We start from the raw sequence: 27,719 nt of genomic DNA, 5'->3' as shown, positions 1-27,719 counted from the left end.
ATCTGTACATTGCCTATATATGTTATAGGCTATGTTTTAAATGCAGGCACACATGTACACCAGCTGATGGCAGCAAACACGAAGATGGGTAAAAATAATGTATTTCTCTCTGCAAATCCACCTACCATGGGGCAGGTTGGATTTGGAGCTGTGGTCGTCGCTGCTGCTCTTTTCTCCTGTTTTTACCAAGGTGGCTTGGGATTTATAAAGCACACCAGAGCTGGCATGGAGGATGGCCTTGACACAGTCAGAGTGTTCCCTGTGGCCCTGTTTGGTGGTGGGCTGAAGGAAATGAGCTGCTAGGTGACCACTCAACAACAGTGATGTTCTAAAACCTCTCCAATAATCCACTTCATCAGAGACACCTTTGACAAGCAAGCAAAGGGTTGTGCCATGGAGCTTCCCCCAGCATCCCTGTGGCAGTGCCAGGGGGCTGGCACATCTCTGCTGTTGTCAATCTTTGTATCTTCAACCATGGCAATAAGCTCATTATTCTGGTACCACTTGCAAGGCTTTGTTAGTGCCTGAAAAGACATGTGATTGTCCCCACAGAGCTGACAGGGCCCGACAGCCCCACTGGTAACCATTTCTGCTCTGCAGCGGATGAGGACTCTGCACCATCCAAGTAGCATGTGGCTTATTCAGATTTCCTGGAAAAAAATGCAGATTTCTACAGCAGGGGCTCAGCCCTGAGAGCCTCTCAGTGCAGAGACCAAGCAGATCCAGTCCTGCCCAGGGGAGCTGGGACATGGGCAGGGTGGACATGATCTAATCTTAATATCCGTCTGTTCTACAGCCACAAATATTTCCACTAATGAAAGCTTTTAGAAAACAAAATAACAAGAGGGAACTTGTTGCCACATCTGAGGCTGGTATGCAGCAAATCCAGGTGGAACAGAGAGAAAGAAAAATACCGCTTATTTGGAAGGAGATGGGGCAAAGAAAAGAGAAGGATCAGGGAGCACAGATGCAAAGCATGCATGGAAGAATGGAGAGAAGAAGAGCAAAAGCAACTGGTTATCTTTAAGCAAGTGGCTGGTCTGTGTGCTTGCCTGGGTGACCCTGGTCTGGCACATCCCAGAAGAGCCTGCTTCAGACTATTTTGTGTGTGGACTCACCACTCAGCCCATGCATGTTGGGGTGCACAGGATCCACCAGTGATATTCACAATGTGCTGACATGGATCCTCGGCCCTTGCAGCTCGGGCCATCCCTAATGTGAAGTCTGACTCCAGCTATACAAGAGTAGGTTGTGTTTATGAAGGAGGGTGCTGGGTCCTCATGGCACTGGTGGCAGAAGGTGCTGTGTCCTGAGGGGTATCTCAAGTGCCAAAGCCCAACTCTGGGTGCAGGTGCCAGGTTTAGATATTGTTGAGGGATTCATGCTCAGATGTGGGGTGGAGATGATTCCTTCAGTGCTGTAACCCACTGATTAACACCAGGAAAGGCAGAACAAAACCAGGGAGGTCACACTGAACTCAAATTTCCTGCCCATGCTCTTACACAAGTAAAAGAGGTTCCTAAAAGTTGATTCAAGCATCTGGCAGGATGAGGACAGGAGAAGAAGCTCCTGTAAGTGCATTTTCTCCTTCTTACTTGTAGACAAAGCAGCATGAGAAACCTGGAGAAATTCTGTTTTCTTCTTGAGCCAGCTCCTAGGCACTGGTGCTTCAGCAAGCTTGGAATTAATCTCTGAGCTCAGCCTGTGTTGTCAGTTTTCCACTATGAGCTATGGGGATGGGCATGTGAATGTCAGCACTAGCATGGTGCAGAGAGAGGAAGATGCGGCAAAGGGAGAAAAGGCATCCTGGTGGGCTGGAAGAGACCCAGAAATGGAAACTTTGGAGATGGTTTGTCCTGTTATGGGAGCAGAGGGCATGTGGGGAGAGGTGTTTGAGAATCTTGCTGGGTGTTGCTGTGTTCAGAAGGGTGGGAAGCTTTGATTTCCTTTCAAGGGCATACAGTCAGAGCTGCCTATAGAGAAGCACGATTCTTCTCTGAAATATATATATAAGCTAATACCCAGAACAGTCTTACTGTATCACTCTCCCATAGCAGATCTCTGCTCTGTGTGGCTGCTGTCTGAAGTGCCCTGTGGCAATCACCAAAGAACTGCAAGACATCAAGAAAACATTTCAATCCAGCCCAAAGCAAATTCTGTTTTCAGCTGCCTGGAACTGCCTGGAATGAGTATTTGAACAATTTTAGACATGGGACTACAACAGGTTTGTCCACAACTTCACCCCTTACAGCTGCACACCCACAGGCTTCCTCAGCAGCCCACTCTGAGCCTCAGGTACTTTGTTTAGCCTGTGTGTGCCCCCTTTCCTGGGGTATTTGTGGGAAGGGAGCCATACCTAGAAGTTGCAGAGCCACCTTGGTGTATGTTCCCCTTGGGATGTGTAGCACAACCAGGGACCAGCAGTTTCATTTTATCATTACTTGGTGGCTGCAGGTCTCCTGGGCAACGAGAGAAATATCGTCAAAGAGAGCAAGGCAGGAGTGAGTGCAGGCAGGGAGCTACACAGTCATGCCTTGGATTGCTGGAAGAATAAGCCCCAGGAGAAAGGTGGGCATCTCTGGCCATGGCTGAAAAATGGTATGGTTTAGGGGTGGAGTGGTATCTGCACAATTTTTCTCTGTGACAGCCCTGGTTTATTCTCAGAGCCTGGTGATTAGGCTTGATTTTTAAACCCCACAGAACTTCATGGTACTTTTGGGAGGTAGCTCAGGCAGATCCCATCTCCCACTGCACAAGACAGGCTTTTTAGTGACAACCATTGCCCAGTTTGGATGGCTTTTAGAAAATGAAACCCTTGTAGTGTTCTTATGTGGGTTTTTTTTTAATTTTTTTTCTGAAAATCAGACTGCAGAAGTAGGAAGCTCTCCAAATCAGTCATCATTTCCTGAAATCTGGATTGCAGCTGTCTAAACACTGACACCACCCTTCAGTCCTGGGGAGTGGCCAACCTCACGGCCCTCGCTCTCCTCGGTCAGCAGTGTTTCAGCCCATGCATCCTCTCATGCAGGATCAACTCCAGCAACATCCTTCCAGCTAAATCTTTACCTCTGACCTTGATTCAGGAGTTGATTTTGGTGCCTACATGTCCTTACCTTCATTAAGTCTTTGAGCAACTTGGTCTAGTGGAAAGTGTCCCATGGCAGGTGGGTGGATCTAGATGATCTTTAAGGTCCCTTCCAACCCAAACCATTCTATGATTTTATGAATCCATATTTTACACTTCCTAATACCTTTTACAAAAATCCATAGCTTGGTGTCCTAGAGTTGGCATTGAGAGGGATCAGTGTTCAACCAGGAGTGAGATGTTGAGCTTTTCACCTGAGGGAGCAGCTGCATCAGCATAAAGGTGTCAGTGGCAGGTTCTGCTTTACTGAGAATTGAGATGCTGCTTTCTCAGTTGTGACCTGGGTGAGTCTAAAGCAGCTCACCGCAAGATGTTGTGGAGGATTTCCTGTAATTTAGAGCAGAATTTTTTTCAAAAGCTTGCAGTGGCATCAGAAGGAAGTGGTGAGTTGTGTCAGAGGAGGCTGCTCTTTTGCTTTCAAGTTTGAATATGTCAGAGTAAGGAAACCAGAATTGAACTTTATTTTATTTTATTTATTTTCATATGTATGTGTAGACGGCTGTCCCCATGCCATAGGGAAAGGCCAAGGAGTGGAGGATACAAAATACTTATCAGAAAGTGGCAGAAATTTAAACCTATGGACTAAAGGAAAATGCTCCATGATGTGATGCTTGCCTTTCCTGTGTGAATTGGAATAACATTTTGATCCCCTTCACTTGTCTTTTGCTCCTAGGCAGCCATTTATCAAATGCAACAGCAACCGCTGCAGCCTTGATGGATGCTGCCAGTTCGAGTGACTATCTGTATGAGTATTTGGATGAGGAGGATTACAAGCAGTATGGCCCCTGCAAAAAAAAAAAGAGGTACTCTCCTTCAGCACAGTATTTTTGCCATCGTTTTGTACTGTGGTCTTCCTGGTCGGGTTGGCCGGGAATGCCCTCCTCTTTATTGTTCTCATTATGGACATCAAGAAGAAAAAGAAGTTACCAAAGTGTATCTGCTGAACTTGATGGTTTCAGACTTCTTCTTGCTATTAACCCTTCCTTTCTGGGCTCTGTACATTTCTCAGTGGGTGACCTGGGACATATTGTGCCTGGTCTTAAATGCCATGTACACTGTGAATTTCTACAGTGGTTTCTGTTTTGTGAGCTGCATGAGTCTGGACATGTGTCTGCAGGTAGTTCATGCTTGCTCTTCAAATAGCTCCATGACGTGGAGGAAGTCCATCCTCATCTTGCTGGTGGGATGGGTCCTTTCCATACTTCTCTCCATTCCTGATGGTCTCTTCACCAGCACAACACAAATCCACAACAAAACCATCGTGTGTGCCCATGATTATGGCCAGAATCACTTATTTTGGAAAGTTGTCTTTTGAGTCATGCAAAACACCCTGGGTTTCCTTTTTCCCTTCCTCTTCATGATGTTCTGCTATTCCCGCATAGCGTGTGTCCTCCCTATGTCTCAGACGCCTGGCTCAAAGAGAGCACTCTGCTTAGTCCTTACTCTGGTGGGTGTCTTTTTTGTCCTGTGGTTCCCTTACAACATTGTCCTCATCCTTCACTCCCTGCAAGATGTTGGCGTGATCAGGAGCTGTGAAAGCAGCAGTAGACAACTGGACTGTGCCATGCAGATCACGGAGAGTTTGTCCTTTGTCCACTGCTGTCTTAACTTCTTTCTATATGCCTTTGTGAAAAAATGATTCAGGTTATGTTTATGGAAGATCCCCCAGGGCATTTTCCGGAGAAGTGCTTTCTTTGACATCCAGCCTTCAAGAGACAAGCCAATCTTGCAGCAGATATACAGCTGAGATAGAAGTATTGAGTATCACAAATGCATGATAAATATTTACATTGTTTAGACTGTGTGTATGCCCTCTATACTGTACTTTACTGGTCATGGCTGTGTGATGGAGTTGGTGAGTAACCAGATATTTCATCCTAGCACCAGCATCAAGATGAGGATTTTCCACACTGGGATTGGAAAAGTACGTGAGAGATTTGTTTCTGTTGTGACTGGTATTATTATAAAAGGATTGACCAGGTTTTATTAATGTGGAAGAAGCCCAGCTCCTGTCTGGAGTATGTGAATGTCATTCACTACCTCCTGTCTGGCACTAGTGAATGAAGGAGCAGCCTGTCTAGATGCTGTGCCATTAAAATGCAAACTGAAACTTGTGCGGAACTTCTCCCCTCTTAGATCCCAAAGGGTCTGAAGGTTCTGATGGAGGAGAGCCATTCTGTCATCCTCCAGCTTGTGCTGTGGGCTGGGGAATGGATTTGCCACACTCATCAGGCCAGACACAGGTGGCCTGAAGCTCAGCCTGGAGGGTGGCTTTACTTCTGGCTTTCACCATCTGCCAGGTAGTTGTGTTCAACCAGGCTCATCCCTTTGTCTACCAGGAGAGGCAACATGAGGAATTAGGCACCTTTAAATGAAGCTATCTGACCAATGACAAGTTTCTCTGTTATGGAGAGCTATGTCACACTCAGGTCTGCTGAGCAGGAAACTGTGTCATTCCAAGGGACAGATCTTTGATTAGAGATCAGTTTGATCGACAACAAAGTACAAACCAGTAACAAACAGGGAGAAAGAGAAAAAAAAACCAACTGTGCTTAGCAGAACAGTGGTGGAGGTATTTGCCTTCTCAAAGATTTGTTTTGACAAGATAGAAAGACCCACAGATACCATCTTTAATATAAATATTGGCTTTGCAAAACCACAGACTGAGAGCATGGCCTCCTTGAACAGAAGAGCATGTATAGCTGCTAGCCAATCCTTATTAGCCAATATAGCCTTGAAATTCAAAGTTACTAGTTTGCTGACCTTTATTTAAAGATACTATTCACCCCAGATACTCTTGAACCTTACATGGGCCCTTTCCAGCCTGGAGAGCTATTGAACTTGGGAGTTCCTGGAATTGTACAAATAAAATCAATAATTTAAAAGAAAACACTCATCACCTTAATTTTATCGCTAGACAAGACTACTGGACCAAAAAGGGCTTTGAGTTAATCAAGGAAGGTGGATTGTTTTCACTGCTGTTTCTTGCCAGCTGCTTCCAAAATGGTAGGGATGGGAACTTTTAAACAAACAAACAAACAAACAAAAAGCCCAACAAAATAACCAACAAACCTAGAGTAAATATCTAGCTGATACTGTGATGTGTCCGTCACTGCAGGGGTCAGGTCCCTGAGAGGGAACATGGAAGGAGAATGCAGCTGGGAAGTGAAACCAAAAAAAGATTGTGATCCCATACAGAGCAGGGCTCATGGGATTGTGCAAACCTTATGATGGGATGCTCAGGGGAAGGGCAAAGGTGGGGGAAATGGGGGAAGGGGGGGTGTAAAAGGGGCTGTAAGCAACATTCCCGATGACTGCTCACAGCAGTTTGTCCTATCTCCTTATTAAATACTTTTTCTTTCACATTCTATTAAATACTTTTTGGTTTACTAGATCTTTTCACATAGAGAGTGACAATGTCATTCTATCCTGCATGAGGGTGCTCTGAGGTCCAAGTGCCAGTGGCTGGGACCAAGGCTGTGCAGATCAGGGTGGCAGCACCCAGAGGCATAGTGCTGGATGGGGCGTGGCATCCCTGGCATCATCCCCAGACTCCGTCCAGAGAATGGGGAGCAAGAGAGATGAAGAAGCAGAAGGGAAGATGAGTAAAACTGCCAAGTACAGGGGTGGGAGCAGGAGGGCAGAGGGTTGTGGGCACTCCACTGGCTGGAGGGGACATGACTGATTTGCAGGTGCCGAGCGTGCATGCATTGGCCCAGAAGAAAGTGCTGGCATCCATCCTAGGCACTGCTGCTCTCTAGCCAGGAGGCAGGCTTGGCCATTTGCAGACTCCAGACTCATCTGGTGCAAAGCAAATGCAACTGATTGAAGCCCTCATCACTCATGGGGCAAGCAGACTTGCTTTGATTTACCCTCGTACGGGTTAGCAGTGCTTGCAGCGCTCACTGGGAAAGCACTCATGGGACACTGTGTGCAGGAGAACATCAAAATGTTAGAGACCTTTTCTTCTCTTCTATTTTGAGGCCAAATTAGCTCAGCTGTAACCTCCTTCCCTTGGTCCTGAGCTCATTTCCAGTGGCATTTCCAACATCTGCTCTTTCTCTCAGGTTTTCAGCCTGCAGCATGTATCCATAGCCTGATCTTACTGGCAGAAATCACTGAGTGAAATTCTCTGAACCTTCTTTTTCAAAACCTGAGCTCCATGCAGCCTAGGAAAGGGAATTCTTTTTAAGCTGCTACAGAGCACACATCAAAACCCATCCACCTTACACAGCAGCCTGGTAACTTGATTACAACATACCTTCCACCTTAAAAATCTGTGTTCATCAAGGGAAGTGTACACATTGCAGTGCTTTACAGGGGAAAGGTGAACGCTTCCTGCCAATAGGGACAGAGGTCGTCAGCTTCACATCTGCATATCCGTCGCTGGATGGGAATAAAAAGCATGTTTCTGCCCCAATCTAGTTGTAGTCCAACGTCCTGGATGGGCACAGAGCTCTCATGGCACTCTGCGAGATTCTCCTCTGTACCTTGATAGGATTACTGTTCGGTGTGCTCTACCTCCTGGGTATGTTTCGGAGACAGAGACCCGGTGAACCACCTCTAGACAAAGGTATAATTCCCTGGCTGGGGTATGCTCTGGATTTCAGAAAGGACACTTCAAGGTTTCTGAAAAAGATGCAGAGAAAACATGGGGATATTTTCACGGTGCTGATTGGTGGCTATTACTTCACCTTTGTGTTGGACCCATCCTGCTTTGGAGCCATTGTGAAGGAATCACGATCTAAATTAGATTTTAGGACTTTTGCATCTAAACTCGTCCTGCAGGTTTTTGGCTACAAGCCCATTGAAGCCAACCACAGCATAATTCATGCATCAAGCACGAAGCATCTGATGGGAGACGGTCTCACTGTCATGACACAAGCCACCATGGAGAACTTTAAGAAGCTGATGCTTTTTAACCTGAGCTCAGGAGAGGAGAAGCGAGTGTGGCGAGAGGATAGCCTCTTTGACTACTGCTACAATATTGTCTTCAGAGCTGGGTACCTGGCTCTATATGGCACCCAGCCACACCAAGGGGCAGAAAACAAGGAGAAAGCTAATGAGCAAGATCGCATCCACTCCAACGAGATGTTCCATGAGTTTCGGAAGTACGACCGCCTCTTCCCTCGCCTGGCCTTTGCTGTGCTGCCTCCCAAGGACAAAATAGAAGCTGAACGACTGAAGAAGCTCTTCTGGAGCATGCTGTCTGTGAAGAAAAGCTGGCAAAAGGACAATATCAGTGGGTGGATAAGTGATCAAAACCAGCTTCTGGCAGAAAACGGTGTCCCTGAGTACATGCGGGATCGTTTCATGTTTGTGCTACTCTGGGCATCCCAAGGCAATACAGGCCCAACTGCCTTCTGGCTTCTCTTGTACCTAATGAAACATGAAGAAGCAATGAAGGCTGTGAAGGATGAGGTAGATAAAGTCTCAAGGGAGAATGCCCAAGAAACGAAGCCAGGGAGCCCACCAATTAACGTCACTAGGGACATGTTAAACCAGACTCCAGTTCTGGACAGTGCTCTGGAGGAGACCCTGAGGCTGGTTGCAGCCCCAATACTGATCCGAGCTGTTCTGGAGGACATCAGCCTTAAGACAAGCAGTGGGACAGAGTACACCCTCCGCAAAGGAGACAGGGTGGCCCTGTTCCCGCACATGTCTGTGCAGATGAACCCAGAAATTCACCCTGAGCCTCATGAATTCAAGTACGACCGCTTCATAAACCCAGATGGCACCAAGAAATATTTCTACAAAAATGGGAAGAGGCTGAAATACTTCAACATGCCTTGGGGGGCAGGAGTATCCATCTGTCCTGGGCGGTTCTTCGCTTCCACTGAAATTAAAATGTTTGTATTCTTGATGCTGAGTCTGTACGACCTGGAGCTGGTCAACAGAGAAGAGGAGATCCCAGCAATAGACATAAGCCGCTGGGGATTTGGGACAATGCAGCCTGCCTGTGATGTTCGGTTTAGATACCGGTTACGCTTTTAGTTTACAAAGTCTTTGTGTTGTTTGTTCTGGTGTTATCTGTGAAATAAATTGTATGATCCCCTGCTTATCAGATCAGTGTCCTGCCAACACTGATAGCACAGGATCACAGAATCACAGAATGATTGGGATTGGAAGCAACCACTGGAGGTGTTTTTTTCCCCCATCCAGGGGGCCATCATCCCCTCAAAAGCCATCTGCACACGCCCAGAGAAGCACAGGGACTTACTGGCAGGTGGGAAGCCAAATTAAGGGCTTCCAAGAAACAAGTGTTTTGTCCAGGTCCCTCCCAGGGCTGTCCCAGCAGAGCCATCACCTCCATGTTCCCAGCATGAGACCCATTATGATGGTTCATCCAGAGCAGCTCTTTCAATCACCATCTGGAGTAAGGGACATTGCTGTCAAGGGATAGGGGACGTGTTATGGCATCCAGGGGAAGAACATTTTGAGATTGCACAGGACTCACTGTGGGATGTTTAGGGGGAAACCCAAAGGTGAAAAGGAGGGATTTATGGGATATGGGAAGGAAAATAGAGTTGGTTGTGTGGGGGAGGAAAATAGAGTTGATTGTGGGGAGGAAAAGAGATTGTGGTAAAATAATCAGCTGGTCCATACACTTGTCTGGTCATACATCAGACAAGTACACTGGCAGATACACCCTGCCCCTGATCAGCACAGTCTGTCCCTATTGTGTGGGGGAGGAAAACAGAGTTGATTGTGGGGAGGAAAAAAGGTTGTGTGAAAATAGTTGGCTGGTCCATACACTTGTCTGGTCATACATCAGACAAGTACACCAGTAGATACACCCTGCACCTGATGAGCACAGTCTGTCCCTATTGTCTTACTAAAATCCTTTCCTTAAAGCCCTTGAGTTGGAAGACTGGGGCTGGCAGCTGACACTAGTGTGCAAACAGTGATCAGGCCAGATGAGTTGTCATGTAAGTGAAGTGTCCTGGGAGCCTAGGGGTGAGCCCAGCTGCGCACCAGCATTGGGACTGAATTATTCTGTTGCCAGCTCCATACCAACTAATTTGTTTTCTGCATGAATTATTATTGCAGGAACAAATATCCTCTCTAGAGATGTAAGAATTTCCTTGGGGTTTCAAATTGTCTTGTCTATAGTCCCCTTCTTGTATGAGAGGAGATCCGCAAGGGAGCAGAGGTGGAATGTACTGAGCAATGACATAGCAACAGCTCCTTCCCATTCCATGTTTAAGAAAAGGAGAGATCTTGCCAATTTTGTTTACCACATCCAATGGAAGAGAAGGGAATTGCAAGCTGCTAATAACCTACAGTACCATTTCCACATATCTGTGAGAATGCATGCAATCACCTGCCTTTCCAGGGCTGCAGGAGGCTGTGCATTCAAGCTCTCTGTCTTATTTCTGGGGATAAAAAAAGCTGTCTGTGTGTGTCTGGTTTCATCCTACTGACTGTAACACATCTGGAGCATGGGTACATACAGCTGAGGCAGGATCACACCCAGAAGCAAACCAGCCGCTGCTTTAACCCAAATCATTGCACAAGCCCAGAAATTTTGGACTCTGCCTGCTGGCTGAGAACAGGTGTGCACCTGTGAGGTTTCAGGCTGTCTGGATTGCAGTGCTCGAGCCTTGGTCAGGGGTGAGCTCTTCCACCCTCTCCTTGAGTCACACAGGCTGATTGTGTATCCAGAAAATGCCTATTGAAAAGTGCCTCCCCCCCTCCAAATTGAGACCTCATCCTATGCAAAGGAGGCTATAAGGAATGGAATGGGGTAATGGGAAGAGGCTGGAAAACCAAAGTTGGGCATGACAGAGTCTTGGGTGACATGGTCTAGTGTGAGGCAACCTTTCCCATGGCAGGGGGGTAGGAACTGGATAATCTTAAGGTCCTTTCCAACCCTAACCATTCTATGGTTCTATGAGAAAACAAGCTCACTCCCCTAAAGGCTATAGCCACTGAGACCTTATAAGCCCCCAAACATCTCTTTTAGCCCCTGGATCTAGTGCAGGATAAAATTTTGCTCTACAAGTTCTGTGTTGGCTTTTTTCCCCTTCAATAATCAGGGGTCTGGCAACACCAGTCCTTACAGAAGTTAAATCACAGCCTTAACCACACAGACAACAATGGGTTGATTTTAATGCTGATGCTAACCTTGGACATTAGAGGTTATGTGTGACTACAGAACGAAACTCAAACATTTGCACGTGTGTCCAAACATCACATCCAGATTGCGTTTTGTTCTGCAGAGGACAGGCTTATGTTGTAACTGCATGCCGAGGGCAAACTATCTTGTAATGGCAAACTGGGCATTAGCCCAGACCTTACAGTAGCGCAAATTCAGGCAAAAACTTATCCAGTAGCTGTGGCAAAGCTAAGGAAAACAAAAACTACCTGTGACTGCACAAGCTTTGACTGTGCCAGCTAATATTCCCATTAGCAATTCCAGCACCTTTTCCCGACTTCCATATTCCCTCTCTACAGTTCTTACCTCTTTTTTTGTCAGCTCTGGGTTCAATTCTTTCCTACCAAGAATTAAGATGGAGTTCTTCCCATGTTCTGGTCAATGGTTTGATCTTTGCAAGCTCCAAACCATGTGCAGGAATCCTTGGGATAGCTGGGCAGGTCAGAGCCATAGTGACATCCTGCCCAAGAGACATCCTCACTCCAAGGCTCTAGGAAGAGGATTCTTTGTGTGGACGGTTTGCATGAAGGTTGTTCACTGCTAAGGCACAGGTATCCTTTGTGGTTATCCTTTGTGGTTATCATTTGTAGGGACCCCAGGTTAGAGTTGAGGGATGAGAGATGGGTCCCTTGGGAAAGGGATATAAAAATAATGACTATGACCATGATTCAGCAGAAAAATCTGATTTTACTTTGTTGTTAGAATGGCTTATTTAACCAAACAATATTGAGTGTGTTATGACTTCAGACGTGCTCAAATGGGATAAACAAAAGGAAAAAATAAGACTAACTTAATCTGAGTCATAAACAGAAGAGTGTGGAAGTTAATCTGCAATGAAGTTTTATGCTTCGATGGGCTGTCCCAGGCACTGAGTTTTCCACCCCAAAGTGTACCAGCAAGAGTAAAGAACCAGCCTGTGCCAACAGAAACCTTACTGGATTTGTAAAATGTTAAATTAGAAGGAATACAGTCTTGAAAAGCTTACTGGGGAATGGACCTCACTGCAGTGTGTGTCTCGTCTAAGACATCTATCTCCCCAAGAGAACTGAGCATGGAGTCTGGCCCTAAACCCCTGGTTTTCAGTTATGTAGTGCATAGTGAAGACAATTATTACTTTGGCATTCAAAGCTTTTTGATGTATTGAGTTGGCGTCTGCTCTCTGCAGCACAGTGAAAACTCCTCTGCTGCCAGTTACAGCTCCTCCTCGGCACCCTGTGCAAGGGAAGGAGTCATAATGCTACATGCTTCAGGTTTGGAACAATATATTTGAAAAGATCACCCCTGGTTAAACTGCACCACTTCTAGTATTAAACTGCAATGCTTTAGGAACTGTGTTCCTGCTCCTCTAAACACAGATAAATACATCATTCACTTCAGAGAAACTCAAAGGAACACTGAGGTTATAAGTACAAAGTAATGACACAGCTAACACCATCCATTGCAAAGGAAAGCAGATTTTGAAGGGAAAAGAGAAACATGAAAGTTCAGGATTTTTTAGTTTTTTTTAAAGAATGAAACCATGCAGCATGTATTTATTTATTTATTTATTTTAAAGAATTAAACCATGCAGCATTTGCCAGTGATGCTGCTGTCACATCTCCTGGTAGATATGCCTCTGCACTCCCCAGAGAAGAGTAGCCTGGCTTCAAAGTGGCAAAGTCTCTTAGTGGCACAGCATCTGCATGTAGTGACTTCATTGTCATTGCTGCCTTTACTGTCTGGTGGCCAGGTTATTTCCACACATTGCTGTCTAATGTTAGCTCCTCAAAAGTGCTTCACTCTTCCCTGTTTTCGCTTCATAACTGGTCACTGAATTCTTTTGGATTGGAGGCAGGTGAGAAACCCACTAGTCACTCAGACCCTGCTGCAGTGGCATGAGCAGTAACGTCTGAAAGCGTTACCATGTCTGGGGCCAGGGGCAGAAGCCAGTGCCCACCATTTGTATGCATGGAGTCTTTCTGACCTCAGGGAAGGGTTTGCAAAGCTGCTTGGGGCTGGTGGCTAGACACATTCAAAAACCTTCCCTGGTTATTCCAGGGAGCGTGACACATGTATCGTCAAGTTACCACTGGGCAGCCGATCCATGTTAACAGTCTGTATTTCTGTTCTTACCTTGTGGCAATGATATGGATTAATTTGTTCAGTTGTGTTAAGCTGCATTCACAGAGAGTAGTTACCCCAGCTCAGGCAATGCACAGCAACTCAGCAGGACTATTTGGTACTGTCGTGGTTTAAACCCAGCCGGTAACTCAGAACAATGCAGCTGCTTGCTCACTCAACTAAGGTATAACACAAATCACTACTGCTACCACCAATAATAATAATGATAAGGGAAATAACCAGGGAAGAGAATATAACTGCTCACCACCTCCCGACCGATACCCAGCCCGACCTAAGCAGTGATCTAACCTTTGTGGGTGACTGCCCCCAGTTTATATGCTGGGCATGACATGCTGTGGTATGGAATACGTCTTTGGCTAGTTTGGGTCAGGTGTCCTGTCTCTGCTTACCCCTTCTCCCTGGCAGAGCATGAGACTCACAAAGTCCTTGGTCAGAGTGAATGTTACTGAGCAGCAGCTAAAACCATCGGTGTTATCAGCGTTGTTCCCAAGCTGAAAGTCAAAAACACAGCACTGCACCAGCTACTAAGAAGGAGAAAAATGACTGCTACTGCTGAACCCAGGGCAGGTACCAAACACTAAATGCAGAAGGGGAGAGGGAGACATCTGTTGCTGCATCCACGTCACTGTGCAATCATGAGGCCATACTTGGAGCACAGCAAGCCCCTTTTCTTTTCCCGTTCAGTGAGGAAATTCCTCAGTTTGGTAGTGGGGAAGGTCACCAGTGCTTGCTGCCTGTTGTCCAAGCCTGTCTCCTGGAGCCATGGGCTCTGAAGGCACTCTGAGGCTGATGGCCTTCCCCTAGAACGAAGAGAGGTGAGTAGGTCAGCTGGGGATTTGTGCTGGTTGAGGCTTCTTGCAAATGGAGAGAAAAAAAGGGCAATAGCCTGGATCCGCACCACCTGTGCTGTTGGGAGAGCAGACATCATCTTACCAGGGGTTTGCACACAGCGTGCTCTGGAGAAAGGACACTGCTCCCCCGGAGAGACCCGCGTAGCATCGTGTGAGCTTCACTTTACCCTTCCTGGCCATTCTCAGGAACTCACAGGCTACGTCGGAGCTGACTGGGTAGTTGGCACTCAACCTGCCCCAAAAGAAGAGAATTGATCAGCATGGAGGGCATCATTCCTTCTCCCAGGAATTCCCACCCAGCAGTGAGAGGAAAATCACGATGATGCACAGAAATATCATATGGGAAAACAAACCCCCAAAGGCCACTGTGCTTCAGTGAGTTTCATTACTTTGGCTGCTTTTCCACTTGCTGTGATTTAAATTTTCTTGGTAAAGTCAAGGCTTTTCAGATGAGGCTGAGTGAGGAACACCAGCAGCTGCTGCGCTGTAAAACTGTCTCCTTACTCTATGTGGAGATATCTCTGGGACTAGGCATCCTTGCAGCCAGCTCCATACTGTCCATCACACAGCCTTCTGCAGCATTGCCAATGACAGGGTGCACAACTGAGGTTAACTCTCTGAGTCAATGCATCTCCCTTGGTTGATGACTCTCAAGTTGCACTTTTAAAGCCACTTGTAGGGTAGGGAAGGACAGATAGACTTACATGATGAAGGCTGTGATTCCAATGGACCAGATATCGGTCTGTGGGAGGGCTCCTTGCTCTGTCAGCAGTTCTGGAGCTAGAAAAGCAAACTGGTGTGAGCCAAGCTCCTTTTCAATGCACTGAGACCAACACAAAAGCAGTAGGTAATTTTATGCTTTGCTGCTTTCCTAAGAGTGAAGAAGTAAAAGCTTCTAGCACTAGGGAGCTGGTTGAGGTGGACAAGTTCAATGAACATGAGACCAAATGGCAGTAATACTATACCCTGAGCTCTGGGCACATGTATGCCAGCCATGACTTCTAGTTGGGAGGGCTGTCACTTCAAGGTGCTCCCACAAACTCATACAGTTACAGAGAGCAGTACATGGGAGACTGCTTGCTGGGGCCAGCTGCTGCCTTGACCAACGACTGTGTCTTTCTGTTTACCACAGATTGGATAATACAAGGCCAGGGTTGCAGTGATTGAACTCTACTCACCCATGGTTTCAACATAGTCCATGCACTTGTCCATGATAATAACTTTGTCTTGTGTGTAGAACTGTGCGTTGCCAAAATCCAGGAGTTTCAGCAGGTTGGGCTCAGTGACGATCATGTTTTCAGACCTGAGATCCAAGTGCAGGATGTTGTGTGCATGGAGGTACTCAATGGCACTGAGGATCTGCCACAGGTAATCTCGGACCTCCACTTCTGAGTATGATGTTCTGGTAGAAGGAATAGAAAACAGAGGTGTCCCATCTACATGCCGAAGAATGTCGTTCTATACCCACTGTCATCCTCCCCGGGATGTAAAATCCTATGAGGCCCCTGAGAGTCAAGAAGAAGCAGCTCTATTCATTTAGCAAATCTATTGTATATTTAGAGGCCAGTCCATACTGTGAGTCAGGTTTACAGATGCAAGTCCAGGAGGTTGCAGAGCTGTATGACAGAGAAATCAATGGTTGTGCAGAAATCAAAATGCAGGTTTGATGCTCACCATTCCCTCTCCTTTAGTCAGAGGATTTCAACAGATCCATTTTCTGCCTCTGTGAGAAACAATGTGGAGGAGAAATGAGGCTTCCTGAGCTACATGTTATGGGACATGGGGGTACATATCAGATACAGTAAACTGCTTTCAACATCTCTGCTGGGTGGGCCTGAATTGTCTGCTACCCCAACCTAAGAAGGAGCTGAAATTATTTTTGTTTATCACAAGAACTGCATCACAAATCCTGTGTGTGATTACAGCACATTGTAACACATGGAGAGAGATGATCCAGTTTGTCAGGCGAAAGCAATAGGTGTTCTGCTCCCTAAGCCAGCCCTAACTGGAAATCTCTTCCGTCCACTCGTTATTACCGTAATGCCAAAGAGTGGAGTAGCTCTGGTCCCACACACATCTCCTGTATCAACACTAGGTGCCGTGGGCTGATGTAGGCTCCTTTCAGCTGAGCAATGTTTGTGTGATGAAGCTTCCTCAGGACTTGGTACTCCAGGAGCACATTCTGCTTGTCCTCTTGCCAGTAAGGGATAATTTTGGCAGCTAAGGTCTTGCCACTTTCTTTTTCCCTGCATTGTCGGACGATGCTGAAACGCCCCCTGGTACAAAGGAACACAAAGGCAAGTTAAGCTTCTCTGCTACTCCCGGAAGAGCCAGAAGCTCCTGTTCATTAAAACCACCAGGATCTCGTACTGTATTTTTCATCCATGCATGGTGCGGGATTATCACATCTATTGTCACAGTTTGCACATCCTCCTGAGACTCCTGAGTGTACAGTCACTTTCAGTTGCAGGAGTAAGAACTTCTTTGGAGAGAGATAAGGTGGCTCATTCTGTCTCAAGCAAGAGAACTACCCCCTGTTGGCAATGGAAGTTGATGCCTGTCTTCCAGGCAGAGAAAGTTGGATCCCACCCCCGTGTCTGAAATTAGTGGCTGCAAAGACTGATGAAGAAAGAAAAGGAGCTGTTGACTGCCTTAGGCTTTCTTCATAATATCTGATGCTGCCCAGCACAGAGTGCTCAGAACAGACCCTTTTGCTCTCCCAGAAAATCCACACCTACCAAACCAAGATGACAACTGCTCAACCAATAAACTCAGGTTTATATGTATTACTGTGGAGTTGTTTTCAACAAAATGCCATGACACCAGGTGAGCAGCACAATTATTAAACTGACTTTTCTAAACTCCAGCCACATGCAGCATTCCCCTCTGGCTGTTTGAGAGCTCAGCTGGATTCACTACCTTTTGATCTCTGTTTGGAAGGCATAGGTCTGGTAGGTTGGGAAAGGCTCAGATGGTGTGATTATTTCACTCTCTTCTTCAGTAGCAGCTGATGGGAAGCTCTGCATTGCAGCATGGAGCTCTGCAGAGAAAAAAACAACAGGGATTACAAAGGAAAACATCTCCGTGTGGAAACTGAAGCCTTTCTAAGATACCTTCTGCTATCTATGAACAATTCCAAAGGCTACAGCAGAGCTTTCTCCAGGCTAGCCTGCAGGTTGTCTCCCAGCAGCAGTACCCAAGGCTATTTGAATGCAACAGATTCTGGACTGTCCACCCAGTAATTCCTTGGTGTGACCACTCCAGACTACATGAGATGGATTGTATGTTGTGTGCGATGATAGCAAACATCTTAGCTATGAGTCTCATCTTCTCACATAACAAGTCAGCAACTGAAACATGTTGCTCTGGTTCTGGTATGTGGTTGTGTCCAAGTTCTCCCTGAAATACTAAAGCATCCCATGGCACATTCAAGCATTTGCTTGGAAATGCTAAACACATTGAGATATGTTAATGAATCCTGGGAAAGCAGAGGATTTGGAGTGAGTTAAAAATATCTCTGAGAACTGATTTTTACAGAAAAATCCTCTCCACTGGGAGGAAATTCCAGTTAGACCATCCTTCCACTTCTTGGCAGAAAGGATGCTTCCCTTGCTACAAGATTATATTTGCTGTGGGGTTACAGATTCCTTAATTTTAAAAACATGTGAATAGTACAAAGTATTCAAACAGGTGAAAAAAAAAAGTAAATCCAGTTCAGAAACAAAATACAGCTGAAAATGCGTCACAGTAGGGTGATAATTCCCAGTAGCAAACATCAGAATGTGTAATTTAACTACCGAACTTAGGACTGAATCCATAGCAAAGAGCAGGTCCAGAGCTTTCACCTGTGGCAGCTTTATACCAATAGATCAATGCCTTCAGTAACACATTCCTTGGCCCAGACCTGTTTCTTCATGATTTCACATAAAAAAAATGAGTATGCCTTCAGTGGGTAATTTAGATTTTCCAGATTTTTATTTAATTATTATTTTTATTTTATATAATTACATATTATTTTTATTTACATAGTTATTATTTTATTATGTATTTATTATATATTTGTACTTAGTCCCCTAACTGTGTCCAGAATTAGAAAATAATTTCCTTTTAAATAAGAAAGCCAAAGAGGAGGAAGCCCTAAACTACACTCAGCCAAGTAGAATTGGTTTTGATTCACTTCCTCTTCTCTTCTGGACCCACATCCAAAAGGATAAAATTGTTTTGATTTAGGGAAAGCACAATGCTTTCTTGGCATTTGAACTTACCCATTTGATCCTTCCCAGTGATTTTTACTTTGGCAGATGGGTCACTGTAAGGGCTCATTCCAGCTTTACTGGTGCAGGCTATCCTGAAGCAGTAGATAAACCCCTTGGAGAGACTTTTGGCTCTGTAGCAGCAGTCAGCAATGTCAGAAGCAAGGGTTGTCCATTCCCCATCTTAACCAAGGAAAGACAGAAATCAGATTAGGACTCATTTAGTATGGTCACACTGGGCGCTGAGTGTGTTGAGGTTTTGGGTTTTGTTGGTTGGTTGTTTTTCATCAGATTTATTTATGTGCTGGGAATATGGGGAAACACTGGAGTCTTATAGAGTGAAGGAAAAGTTGACTTGCTATGACCAACTTGTGTGCATGGTGCTGCTTGCTGTACATGTGCCCAACTCATTGTTTGTGAAATCAGTCCAAGGTGTGGCAATATTGGTTCAGATCAATGGTGAAATTTTCCTGTATAGTTTCTGTTTATCTAATTCATGCCACCAATCTCTAATGCAAATATACATCAAGAACTCCAAACAAAAGCCTAGCAAAATAACTGCTTTTTCCCTTTGCCCTTGTCTTGGATCCAATTGAAAGCATGAGGTGCAGGGTTTCAGGACAGAACTACCCACTAACACCCTCCTAGCAAGCCCAGTGTTTAAAACTTGGGCAGGTTTAATCACCTTTTGTGAAACTCAGATGATTTCTCAGGGAACTGAAATTGTACATAGATTCTGGACTCATTACTCATGGAACTAAGGTGTGAAGTAGAAAATCATCAGCAAACATTTAATGATCATTCATTTCACATGATGCTGTATCCCATACTTTGCCATTGCTGTTGTGGTCAAGGTAAACTTCAATTCCACGAGACTGCCTGAGATTCAGTCCATCCTTTCATTCAAATAAACACTGGTAGAGAGCCTCAAGCCATAGGACAAACAAATATTTGTCATTCAAAACAAAGGTGTCAATGTCTTTGTAGAGTACTGGTTGGATCAGGGTATATGTGTAAGCAGGAGCAGATACAGCTTAGAAACAGAGAAAAGCATCTGCAGAAGCAGCATGCAGAAGCCTACTGTCAAGTAATGGATAAAACAAGGAATTATTTTTTTTTGCGATTATTTTAATCCTGTGTTCAGGAAAGCAGGACTTTGCCTGTTCCTGCCAAATACACAGAATGCAGTGGAAGATTGTAGATGCTGCTTCCTGTTTTTCTTCCTAATTGGAACAACCTGTGTTTGTATCCTCCCCAGAGCCTCTCCTACGGTTGAGGTGAAAGGAATACCAATAGAGAGAGTTGTCTTGGAGGAAAAAACACCAATAGACACCAGCTCCAGAATGAAAAGGCAGAAAGCTGTTGCCCCTGCTCATGCTAATACAGAAAGTTGTGCCTGCATGTTTGGAGAAGTGAAAAAAGGAACATGGCATGGAGCAGTTGAATCCAAAGGGCTGTATATGTGACTGTGGTAGAAATTACCATTAGACATAGCATTCATAATAGTAATAACAGCAAAAGCTGCCCCAAGAGAGATGGAACAGGCTTGGGGATTTGAGTCAAAGTTCATGGAATTAAACAAGAAAACATCCACTGACTTCATCAGGCTCTGGACCATATCTTGGAAGAGAACATCAAAGGAATGATGTAGTTTTGCCAAACTTTTGTTATCTTGTCCTACATGTTTGCCCTAAGTTTCCTTCCTGTATAATCAATGGAAAAAGAAAGCATGGCTTTTTAGCATAGGATGAGTATGAGAGACCTTCTTTCTCCACAGACTGTACAGAAATCCTGGGTATAGGATAATATTATCTGTTGATTGTTGTTGCTGGCCATTATTAGTTTGCAACATTGACAGGACTGTAACTGGTGAGGATTAGTCAGGACTGTGAATCTGGCTCCAGCCATATATATTCTTCTGCAGCCGTTCACTTTTTTGTAATAGCTTCCATGTAACCCAGTTAGAGTCACACAAATGTATACTTACATAAAAGCTTTGCTGATTTAGCCAGCACAACATCTAACTTTTAGATGGCTAAAGGATGGCTGTATTAATTTCATCCCTACATCTAAACTATAGGGCTAAAATGAGGCTGGGGAAGAGACTACACAAATTGAGATTTCTTTGCATAAGGCATAAGGGCAGCATTCCACTTTACCTTCGCTCTTGCACTGGACACTGTAGTGGACAAGGGTGTTGGTTTCCACAGGTCTCCAGACCATCTGCACTCCATCCTTGTAGATCTCCACAATGTCAGGAGGTGAAGGGCTGGGAGGAACCTCTATTGAAAGGAGGCACAAGACCCAGTGACTGTTAGCAATAGCACTGCTGCGATACATAAGCTCTCACCCAGCATTTCTCAGTTATAGATATTCTTTATATATATATGTATAAAATATATTTATTTTTAAATATATGTATGTATACCCACACACCTAGTGGAACAACAATTTAACCATGCCTAATTTAAACTCTGCATTAAGATTTTGGAGTTTGGTTCTAGAACCACATGGTAACTGGAGTGTCTCTGGATCCAGAAGAGAGACTAAACAGAGAAGAAGAGGAAATGAACCCTGCAAAATGTGCAATGCTACCAACACGGCAAGGGCTGTGGACTAGAGCAGATGAGAATTGTCCTCTGAACCTATCTGCAGAAATCTCACCTGACAGATGTTTACAGTTCACACTTTTGGGCAGAAGTACTTGTAATGCCTTTTTCTGTAGGTACTTCTCTTACCTGCTTTTCTTATGATGCAAGAGGTGGATGTTGAGCCCAGGGAGTTTGTGGCCACACAGGTGTAAACACCAAAATCATCAGCACTAACAGAGAGAATAGTTAAGAGCTGGAAGTTTTTGAGGGTGGCCGAGATGAGGATCCGGCTGCTGCTTTGGACAGGTAACCCATCTGAAAAGCAGAAGATAGGAGAGATAAGTACCCTGAAAATTTATACTAAAGTGTCTAAACTCTTTCCTGCCTGTCTAAACTTGTGTTCTTGATGTTAAGGACTTCCTAGAGGGATGCCAACATCACCTCTGAACCAGTTGATGTGCAGGGAGGAGTGAGATGCAGTCCGGCACGACAGCGTCACACACTGTCCGACGGCAGCAGCCTGATCCATGAGATCCTCAATGAACAGTGGTGCTGCAAAAAAAGTGGAAAAGCAGTGATTCAGAGTGGTCAGGAAGGCTATGTGAAAAATAAGTGCACACAGGACATCAGAAAGCATTTTTAATTGGTTCAAGATCATTTTTGATTCAAGTTCTTACATTCCACGGACCACCAGTTGGAGAATCCCCTGGGCATTGGGCACACAGGTGCAGGAGCCCTGTTCAGCCCCATGGGTGTATTGCGACTGCTCATACACAATAACCCAGATGGATCTTGGGGTTCCATGGGAATATTTGCATTTAGCCTGGAGAAGAGAAGGCTCCATGGAGATCTTAGAGCAGCTTCCAGTAACTAAAGGGGCTGGCAAGGTATCTGGAGAAGGGCTTTTGACAAGAGCCTGTAGGGATAGGACAAGGAGGAATGGCTTTAAACTGACAAAGGCAGATTTAGCTTAGATACTAGGAAGAACTTCTTTCCTGATTTCTTGACCATATGCAGATCCAATTTGTCTATGCCTGAACAAAGAGTGAAGATTTACAGCTAGCTTCAGCTTTGGAAGTCTTCTACTTTTGACATTTTGTAGTGTTAGCTAACATTTGTTCTTAAAGGACCTTTCCAACCCAAACCATTCTATGATTCTATGATGTTTCCCTCTGAGTATTTCTATTTATATCTAGCAATAAATATATGACACCTGGTTACTAGATAGGAGATGTGAAACATTTGTTCAGCCTGGAGAAGAAAAGGCTCCAGGGCCTGCAAGAAAGGTGGAGAGGGACTTTCTACCAGGGCATGTAGGGGTAGGATAAGGGGGAATGGCTTTAAACTGACAGAGGGGAGATTGAGATGGGATCTGAGGCAGAAGTTCTTCCCTGTGAGAGTGGTGGGGCCCTGGCACAGGTTGCCCAGAGAAGCTGTGGCTGCTCCATCCCTGGCAGTGTTCAAGTCCAGGTTGGACGGGGCTTGGAGCAACCTGGTCTGGTGGAAGGTGTCCTTGCCCATGGCAGGGGGGGTTGGAATGAGCTTTAAAGTCTCTTCCAACCCAAACCATTCTAGGATTCTATGGTACTGCTGGTACATCTAAGGCAAGCAGAACAGCTCAGAGAAGAGAGAGAGCATGTCACAGCAAGAGTTTTCTTCTTGACTAGCTTAAATGTGGGGGCAAAACTAAATGATAGTATTTCAAGGATAAGGGGGTCATATCAAGCCAAAACAAAGAAGAGAGAAGGCAGCATAAAGGATGGATATGGAAGGAGGAAAAAGCCCTATGAAGCACCAAATCTGCTGCTAACTCCAGGTGAAAGGAGAAGCTCAGGTTTTCTGTGTTTGTCCAGGCTTTTTTTCTCCACGGTGGCTGGGAGCTGCCAGCCCACACACATGCCCTTTTGCAGTGCTTCGCTGGGCTCTGTTGAATAGTGGGGCATTAACCTGACCTCAGAAAACACTCCTGCTAGAGTCCAGGGGAAGTGTGTGTGGGGAAAAACGAGTTCAGCTGTGCTGACACTGTTTCTGACTGCCCCAACTTTTTTCATTTTATAGCTATACAGTAGCTTGTGTGGCCCTTACATATGGACACAGGACTGGAGCACAGGAATTCACAATTACCTGATTCTGCCATCCCACCCTTGAATACTTTTTATTCTCTTTCTAGTTTACACATAGACTTTATTCCTTTGCAGTGGCTTACTAGGATGGCTCTAATTCGCAAGCAATACCAAGACAAGGCAGTTTTAACAAGGACATAGCTATGATGTAAACATAGGAGACTGGCTCATATTGCATGTATTGGTCCAGGTCATCTCCAGACATTCATTGCAGATCCATCCTTAGAAACTGGCCTCACACAGCACTGTCATGTTCATTACTGATACTTCATAGAATGATAGAATAGTTAGGGTTGGAAAGGACCTTAAGATCATCTAGTTCCAACCCCCCTGCCATGGGCAGGGATACCCCACACTTAACCGTGTCACCCAAGGCTCTGTCCAACCTGGACTTGAACACTGCCAGGGATGAAGCATTCACAACTTCTCTGGGCAACCCATTCCAGTGCCTCACCACCCTAACAGGAAAGAATTTCTTCCTTATATCCAATCTAAACCTCCCCTGTTTTAAGTTTTAACCAGTTACCCCTTGTCCTATCGCTACAGTCCCTAATGAAGAGTCCCTCCCCAGCATCCCTATAGGCCCCCTTCTGATACTGGAAGGCTGCTATAAGGTCTCCATGTAGCCTTCTCTTCTCCAGGCTGAACAGCCCCAACTTCCTCAGCCTATCTTCATACGGGAGGTGCTCTCATCCTCGTGGCCCTCCTCTGGACTTGTTCCAACAGTTCCATGTCCTTTTTATGTTGAGGACACCAGAACTGCACACAATGCTCCAAGTGAGGTCTCACAAGAGCAGAGTAGAGGGGCAGGATCACCTCCTTCGACCTGCTGGTCACACTCCTTTTGATGCAGCCCAGGATACGGTTGGCTTTCTGGGCTGCAAGCGCACACTGAAGCCGGCTCATGTTCATTTTCCCATCAACCAACACCCCCAAGTCCTTCTCTGCAGGGCTGCTCTGAATCTCTTCTTTGCCCAACCTGTAGCTGTGCCTGGGATTGCCCCAGCCCAGGTGTAGGACCTTGCACTTGGCATGGTTAAAACTAACTTTCATGGTAAAACTAATGTAATAACAATACCTTTCTCCCTTGGCATGAGGCTTGGTAACTTGAATGAAGAGAGTGCTGATTTCCTCTTTAGAGATCCTTCAGCCCCTGTTAACAGCTCTTTCTCTACTGCCTCACTTTCCAGCTCACCAAACTCTGTTTTGACAAAGGATGAGAAATCATTCTAGGCCATCCTTTTCCCTGGGATATCCATTTAGAGCACACAGTTCTGCTCTTAACACATAAATAGCTCAGCAATCACAGGTTTCTTTATTAACAAGCTCTCAGTCAACAGAGAAAGCTATTACAAACAGAATGCTGTCCTGAAACAACAGGGCATATCTAGGGGTGGCAGAGAAGAACAGACAGATTCTGTAGTCCAGTGACATGAACTTAGTAGTCAGGGTGAGCTCACCAGCTTCTCCCAGGAGCTTTAGCTTTAAAGATTTACCATGGTCAGATGATAACTGCAGAAGAAACTGCAGCAAGGAAAGCATCATCCAGCCCTGATCTGCTTTTGTAGAAACTCAGGGGAATTTAAGACACTTCCATCAGCAGATTAACCCAGCTGACTCTGCACTGAAGTGAGCCAGTAACAGAGCTGGTGGAGCTGAAGACCACTGATTTCATAACCTGCAACTGCCAGTTTTGCAATCACAGTCTAACCACAGCCTCAGATATGCTGAGGAAAATGGAAAAGGCAGATCTAGCAGAGCCCAGTTATAGCAACAAATCTATGAAATCACAGAGTAAAATACTTACCTTCCCCTGCCTCTGGCTCAGGAGATATCTTTCCTTTTAGGATTCTTGAAATATGGGCAACAGAAGCTTTTACTTTTTTCTTCAGACTCTGCTCCACTGGCTGCTCCACTGACTGAGACCTTGCATATGGCTTAAAGAGTCCTGGCTTGCTGTAGACAGAGCTTTTCTGCTTACCACTTGAGTCCTTTTGGGGGCCATACATTTCCTTATGACTCTCTGACCCTTTCCCAGTGGCTAATAAGTTAGTTGCCTTTGAATCCTCAGATATTTCCAAATGGTTCTTCCTTTTCTTGTCCTCTGCCTGTTCTCTGATGCACAGCCTTTTATCCTTATGCAAATGTCCTGCAGGAGGGGATCTTGCCCTTTCCCCAAAAGGAATAAACCGTCTACCAGTTGGTTTAGGTGGAGCCTTCCTATAGTTCATAAATTCAAATGGAAAATAGACAATGTCATACAAGTCAGAGAAATTCAAATAGGCAGGCTCTACTTCTGATATGTCAAATTTTGGAGTTCCACTGCCAAGGCTGGGTGTTTCGTCTGACAGGTCTTTGATTTTCACTAAAGAAACTTCTGGATGTTTAACAGTGTCCTGGCTCACTGACACTTGGCTGTGTCTTTTTCCAGTGTCCAGGCTATCTGTTGAGGAAACACTCGCTTGGCTAGAAGTGGCGCTCTCAAATGCCAAGTCCTCCAGATGCTCACATTCATGAGGAACCATCTGTGTTCCCTGCCCTTCTAGAACCATTGACTCTGTACTCACAACAGGATAGGGTTCTGCAAGGTTCAGCTCAGAGATTTCTCCACTTTTACTTCCTTGTACAGAAGGGAAGGAAGTTTCTGTGGGTGCTTGTCTACCTTGGTCGATCATTTCTGTGTGAGGAGAGATGTTCTTTCTGTTTTCCTCCTCACCAGAAACTGAATCTGCCCAAACATTCATCTCTTCAGAGAGGGAAACCATCTCATCCACTAAGCCCTCCAACGCAGCAGATTCCTCATCACTGTAAAAAGAAGACCTGTGATGTGAGACCTCCTGTCTTCGATCCCTGTGGAGCAATGGTGGGACAGTCTTTCCAGCATCACAGCTTCCCCCTTCTAAGGCAACATCTCTACCCTCACCATGAATCTTTGGGTATTCCTTATGTTCTAGCTCATAGACTGAAGCTGGAGCAACTTGTGTTTGAGAAGCAGTTAAGTCACCTGGAGGTCCACCTTCCAGGTCATGAGAAACCTTGCCACTGGGACAGAAGGCCTGGTGCTGCTCAGACACCTGATGTTCACTCTTCATGCTTTCATGGTTTTGAGCTGATGATGCAGCTACATCTGAGAACTGGGCAGTTAGAATGGGACTTTTGCCTTCCAAATCATCAATTTCCTCCTCAATATAAGTAGCTTTTGACTTCTTCAGTAAAGGTTTCTTATTCTCGCTCCTATGAGGTGACACTGGAAGTCTCTCTAGCTGTTGCACAAAAACTGTTGGACACCCATTACCCTCACATTGTGTGGAAGGAGGGGGCTTCTCTTCTGAACAATCCTTGCTCACTCTCCTTAAGTCCTCTTGCTTTGAAGCGTCTACAGAACATCCCTTACCAGGCACCACAGAAATGTCACAGTGGCCACTGCCTTCAGGGCAACTTTCCTGTGGCAATACATCACAGTCTTCTTCCAAAATATCTTCTTCCCTCAGTGATCTTGAGGCTCTCAGCCTGTAGTCATCCAGGGAACGGCTTCGGCTAGCACCAGCAATGGCAGGATGTGGTGGTTTCCTTGCAGTATCAAATGAAGCTGATTTGGTCAAGGAACCAAGCAGATTTTCCCTGTGATCACCTCCATAATCAGACTTTCCTTCTTCTTCTTCTTCCAGTTCAAACTGCTCTAGAAGGGGCTCACGGAGACCACTGAGAGGCACCTTTGAATATCCAGCCTTCCGGAAAGTCCTTCTGGCTCTGTCCAGGTGTCTCCTAAACTCCCTGCCTGGTGAGGAAGGCCCCCTTGCAGGTAGCTCAGCTGCTTGGCTGTAGAAAGTGCTTTTAATCACACTCTGTCTAGGAACACAGACGGATGGCTTTTCTGTCCCATCCTCAGCTTTTTCAACTCTGTCCTTGTCAGGTAAAAATACATCTGTTTTTTCTTTCTGACATAGAGGTAAAGTGCTTTCTGTGGAAGTCCTCACTGATGAAGGCTCAGTACCACCACTTCTTTGGGACTGCTCTGCTCTTTCATCTTGAAGTCCAGGATGAAGCCCCTCCTCTTTCTCCGTTAAGATACTTGCCATGAGCTCTTTGCTTTCTGTAGGTGATTTTTCCCTCACCTCAGCTTTCACTGAAGCATACTTCCTCCTTATAGGTTTTACTGGAGGGACTGAGATTTTGGAGTGCTTCTCTTCACTTGCATGTTTTGGAGGCTCCTGGTGGCTTGGTGTGTCAAGTATGGACAAATGGAGTTCGGGTGTAGAGCCAAAGTGCCTCTTCTTGGGGAAATTGGAATTTTCATTGTCTGAAGAGGAGCCACTGGTACTGGATGAAGTGCTTTCTTCAATAAGATGTCGGGAGATGGCCAGGGAGGTGTTATCATGAGTCCTCTCTAGGATTTCTGGGATAGACCGCATTACCAGTATGGATTTATAGCACATCAGAGACCGCTGAAAAGCAGAGCAAAATATAGCACGATCAA

General features: G+C 45.4%; 3 protein-coding genes across 3 annotated transcripts in view; 2 read left to right on the top strand and 1 right to left on the bottom strand.

Annotated features, from left to right (window-relative positions):
• Nucleotides 1–658: 658 nt before the first annotated feature.
• ACKR2 (atypical chemokine receptor 2) lies at nt 659–5,165 on the top strand. The gene is given in 6 exon segments (XM_062603994.1): nt 659–1,571; nt 2,167–2,224; nt 3,819–3,934; nt 3,937–4,069; nt 4,072–4,850; nt 4,852–5,165. Coding segments are annotated over 6 exon segments (1,182 nt in total). The 5' UTR covers nt 659–1,547; the 3' UTR covers nt 4,924–5,165.
• A 2,295-nt stretch (nt 5,166–7,460) lies between these two features.
• The window catches only part of LOC134156151 (5-beta-cholestane-3-alpha,7-alpha-diol 12-alpha-hydroxylase), a 540,007-nt gene continuing 519,748 nt past the window's right edge, over nt 7,461–27,719 (top strand). The window contains exon 1 of the mRNA XM_062603987.1: nt 7,461–9,170. Within this exon, the coding sequence (XP_062459971.1) occupies nt 7,607–9,139 (1,533 nt within the window). The 5' untranslated portion in view covers nt 7,461–7,606 and the 3' untranslated portion in view covers nt 9,140–9,170. The remainder of the gene's footprint in view (nt 9,171–27,719) is intronic.
• The window catches only part of OBSCN (obscurin, cytoskeletal calmodulin and titin-interacting RhoGEF), a 181,290-nt gene continuing 167,449 nt past the window's right edge, over nt 13,879–27,719 (bottom strand). Inside the window, exons 110-121 of the mRNA XM_062603989.1 lie at nt 25,050–27,687; nt 24,321–24,443; nt 21,561–21,671; nt 21,267–21,434; nt 20,688–20,810; nt 18,541–18,711; nt 17,195–17,315; nt 16,312–16,551; nt 15,454–15,677; nt 14,980–15,055; nt 14,358–14,507; nt 13,879–14,224 (exon numbers count right to left, since the gene is read on the bottom strand). Coding sequence (XP_062459973.1) covers nt 14,047–14,224; nt 14,358–14,507; nt 14,980–15,055; nt 15,454–15,677; nt 16,312–16,551; nt 17,195–17,315; nt 18,541–18,711; nt 20,688–20,810; nt 21,267–21,434; nt 21,561–21,671; nt 24,321–24,443; nt 25,050–27,687 — 4,323 coding nt within the window. The 3' untranslated portion in view covers nt 13,879–14,046. The remainder of the gene's footprint in view (nt 14,225–14,357; nt 14,508–14,979; nt 15,056–15,453; nt 15,678–16,311; nt 16,552–17,194; nt 17,316–18,540; nt 18,712–20,687; nt 20,811–21,266; nt 21,435–21,560; nt 21,672–24,320; nt 24,444–25,049; nt 27,688–27,719) is intronic.

Source organism: Pezoporus occidentalis, unplaced genomic scaffold, assembly GCF_034315485.1.
Source record: "Pezoporus occidentalis ecotype Australia unplaced genomic scaffold, CSIRO_AGI_Poc_V1 ctg82, whole genome shotgun sequence".
NCBI lineage: Eukaryota > Metazoa > Chordata > Aves > Psittaciformes > Psittacidae > Pezoporus > Pezoporus occidentalis.
This window is presented reverse-complemented; position numbering and strand designations above follow the sequence as displayed.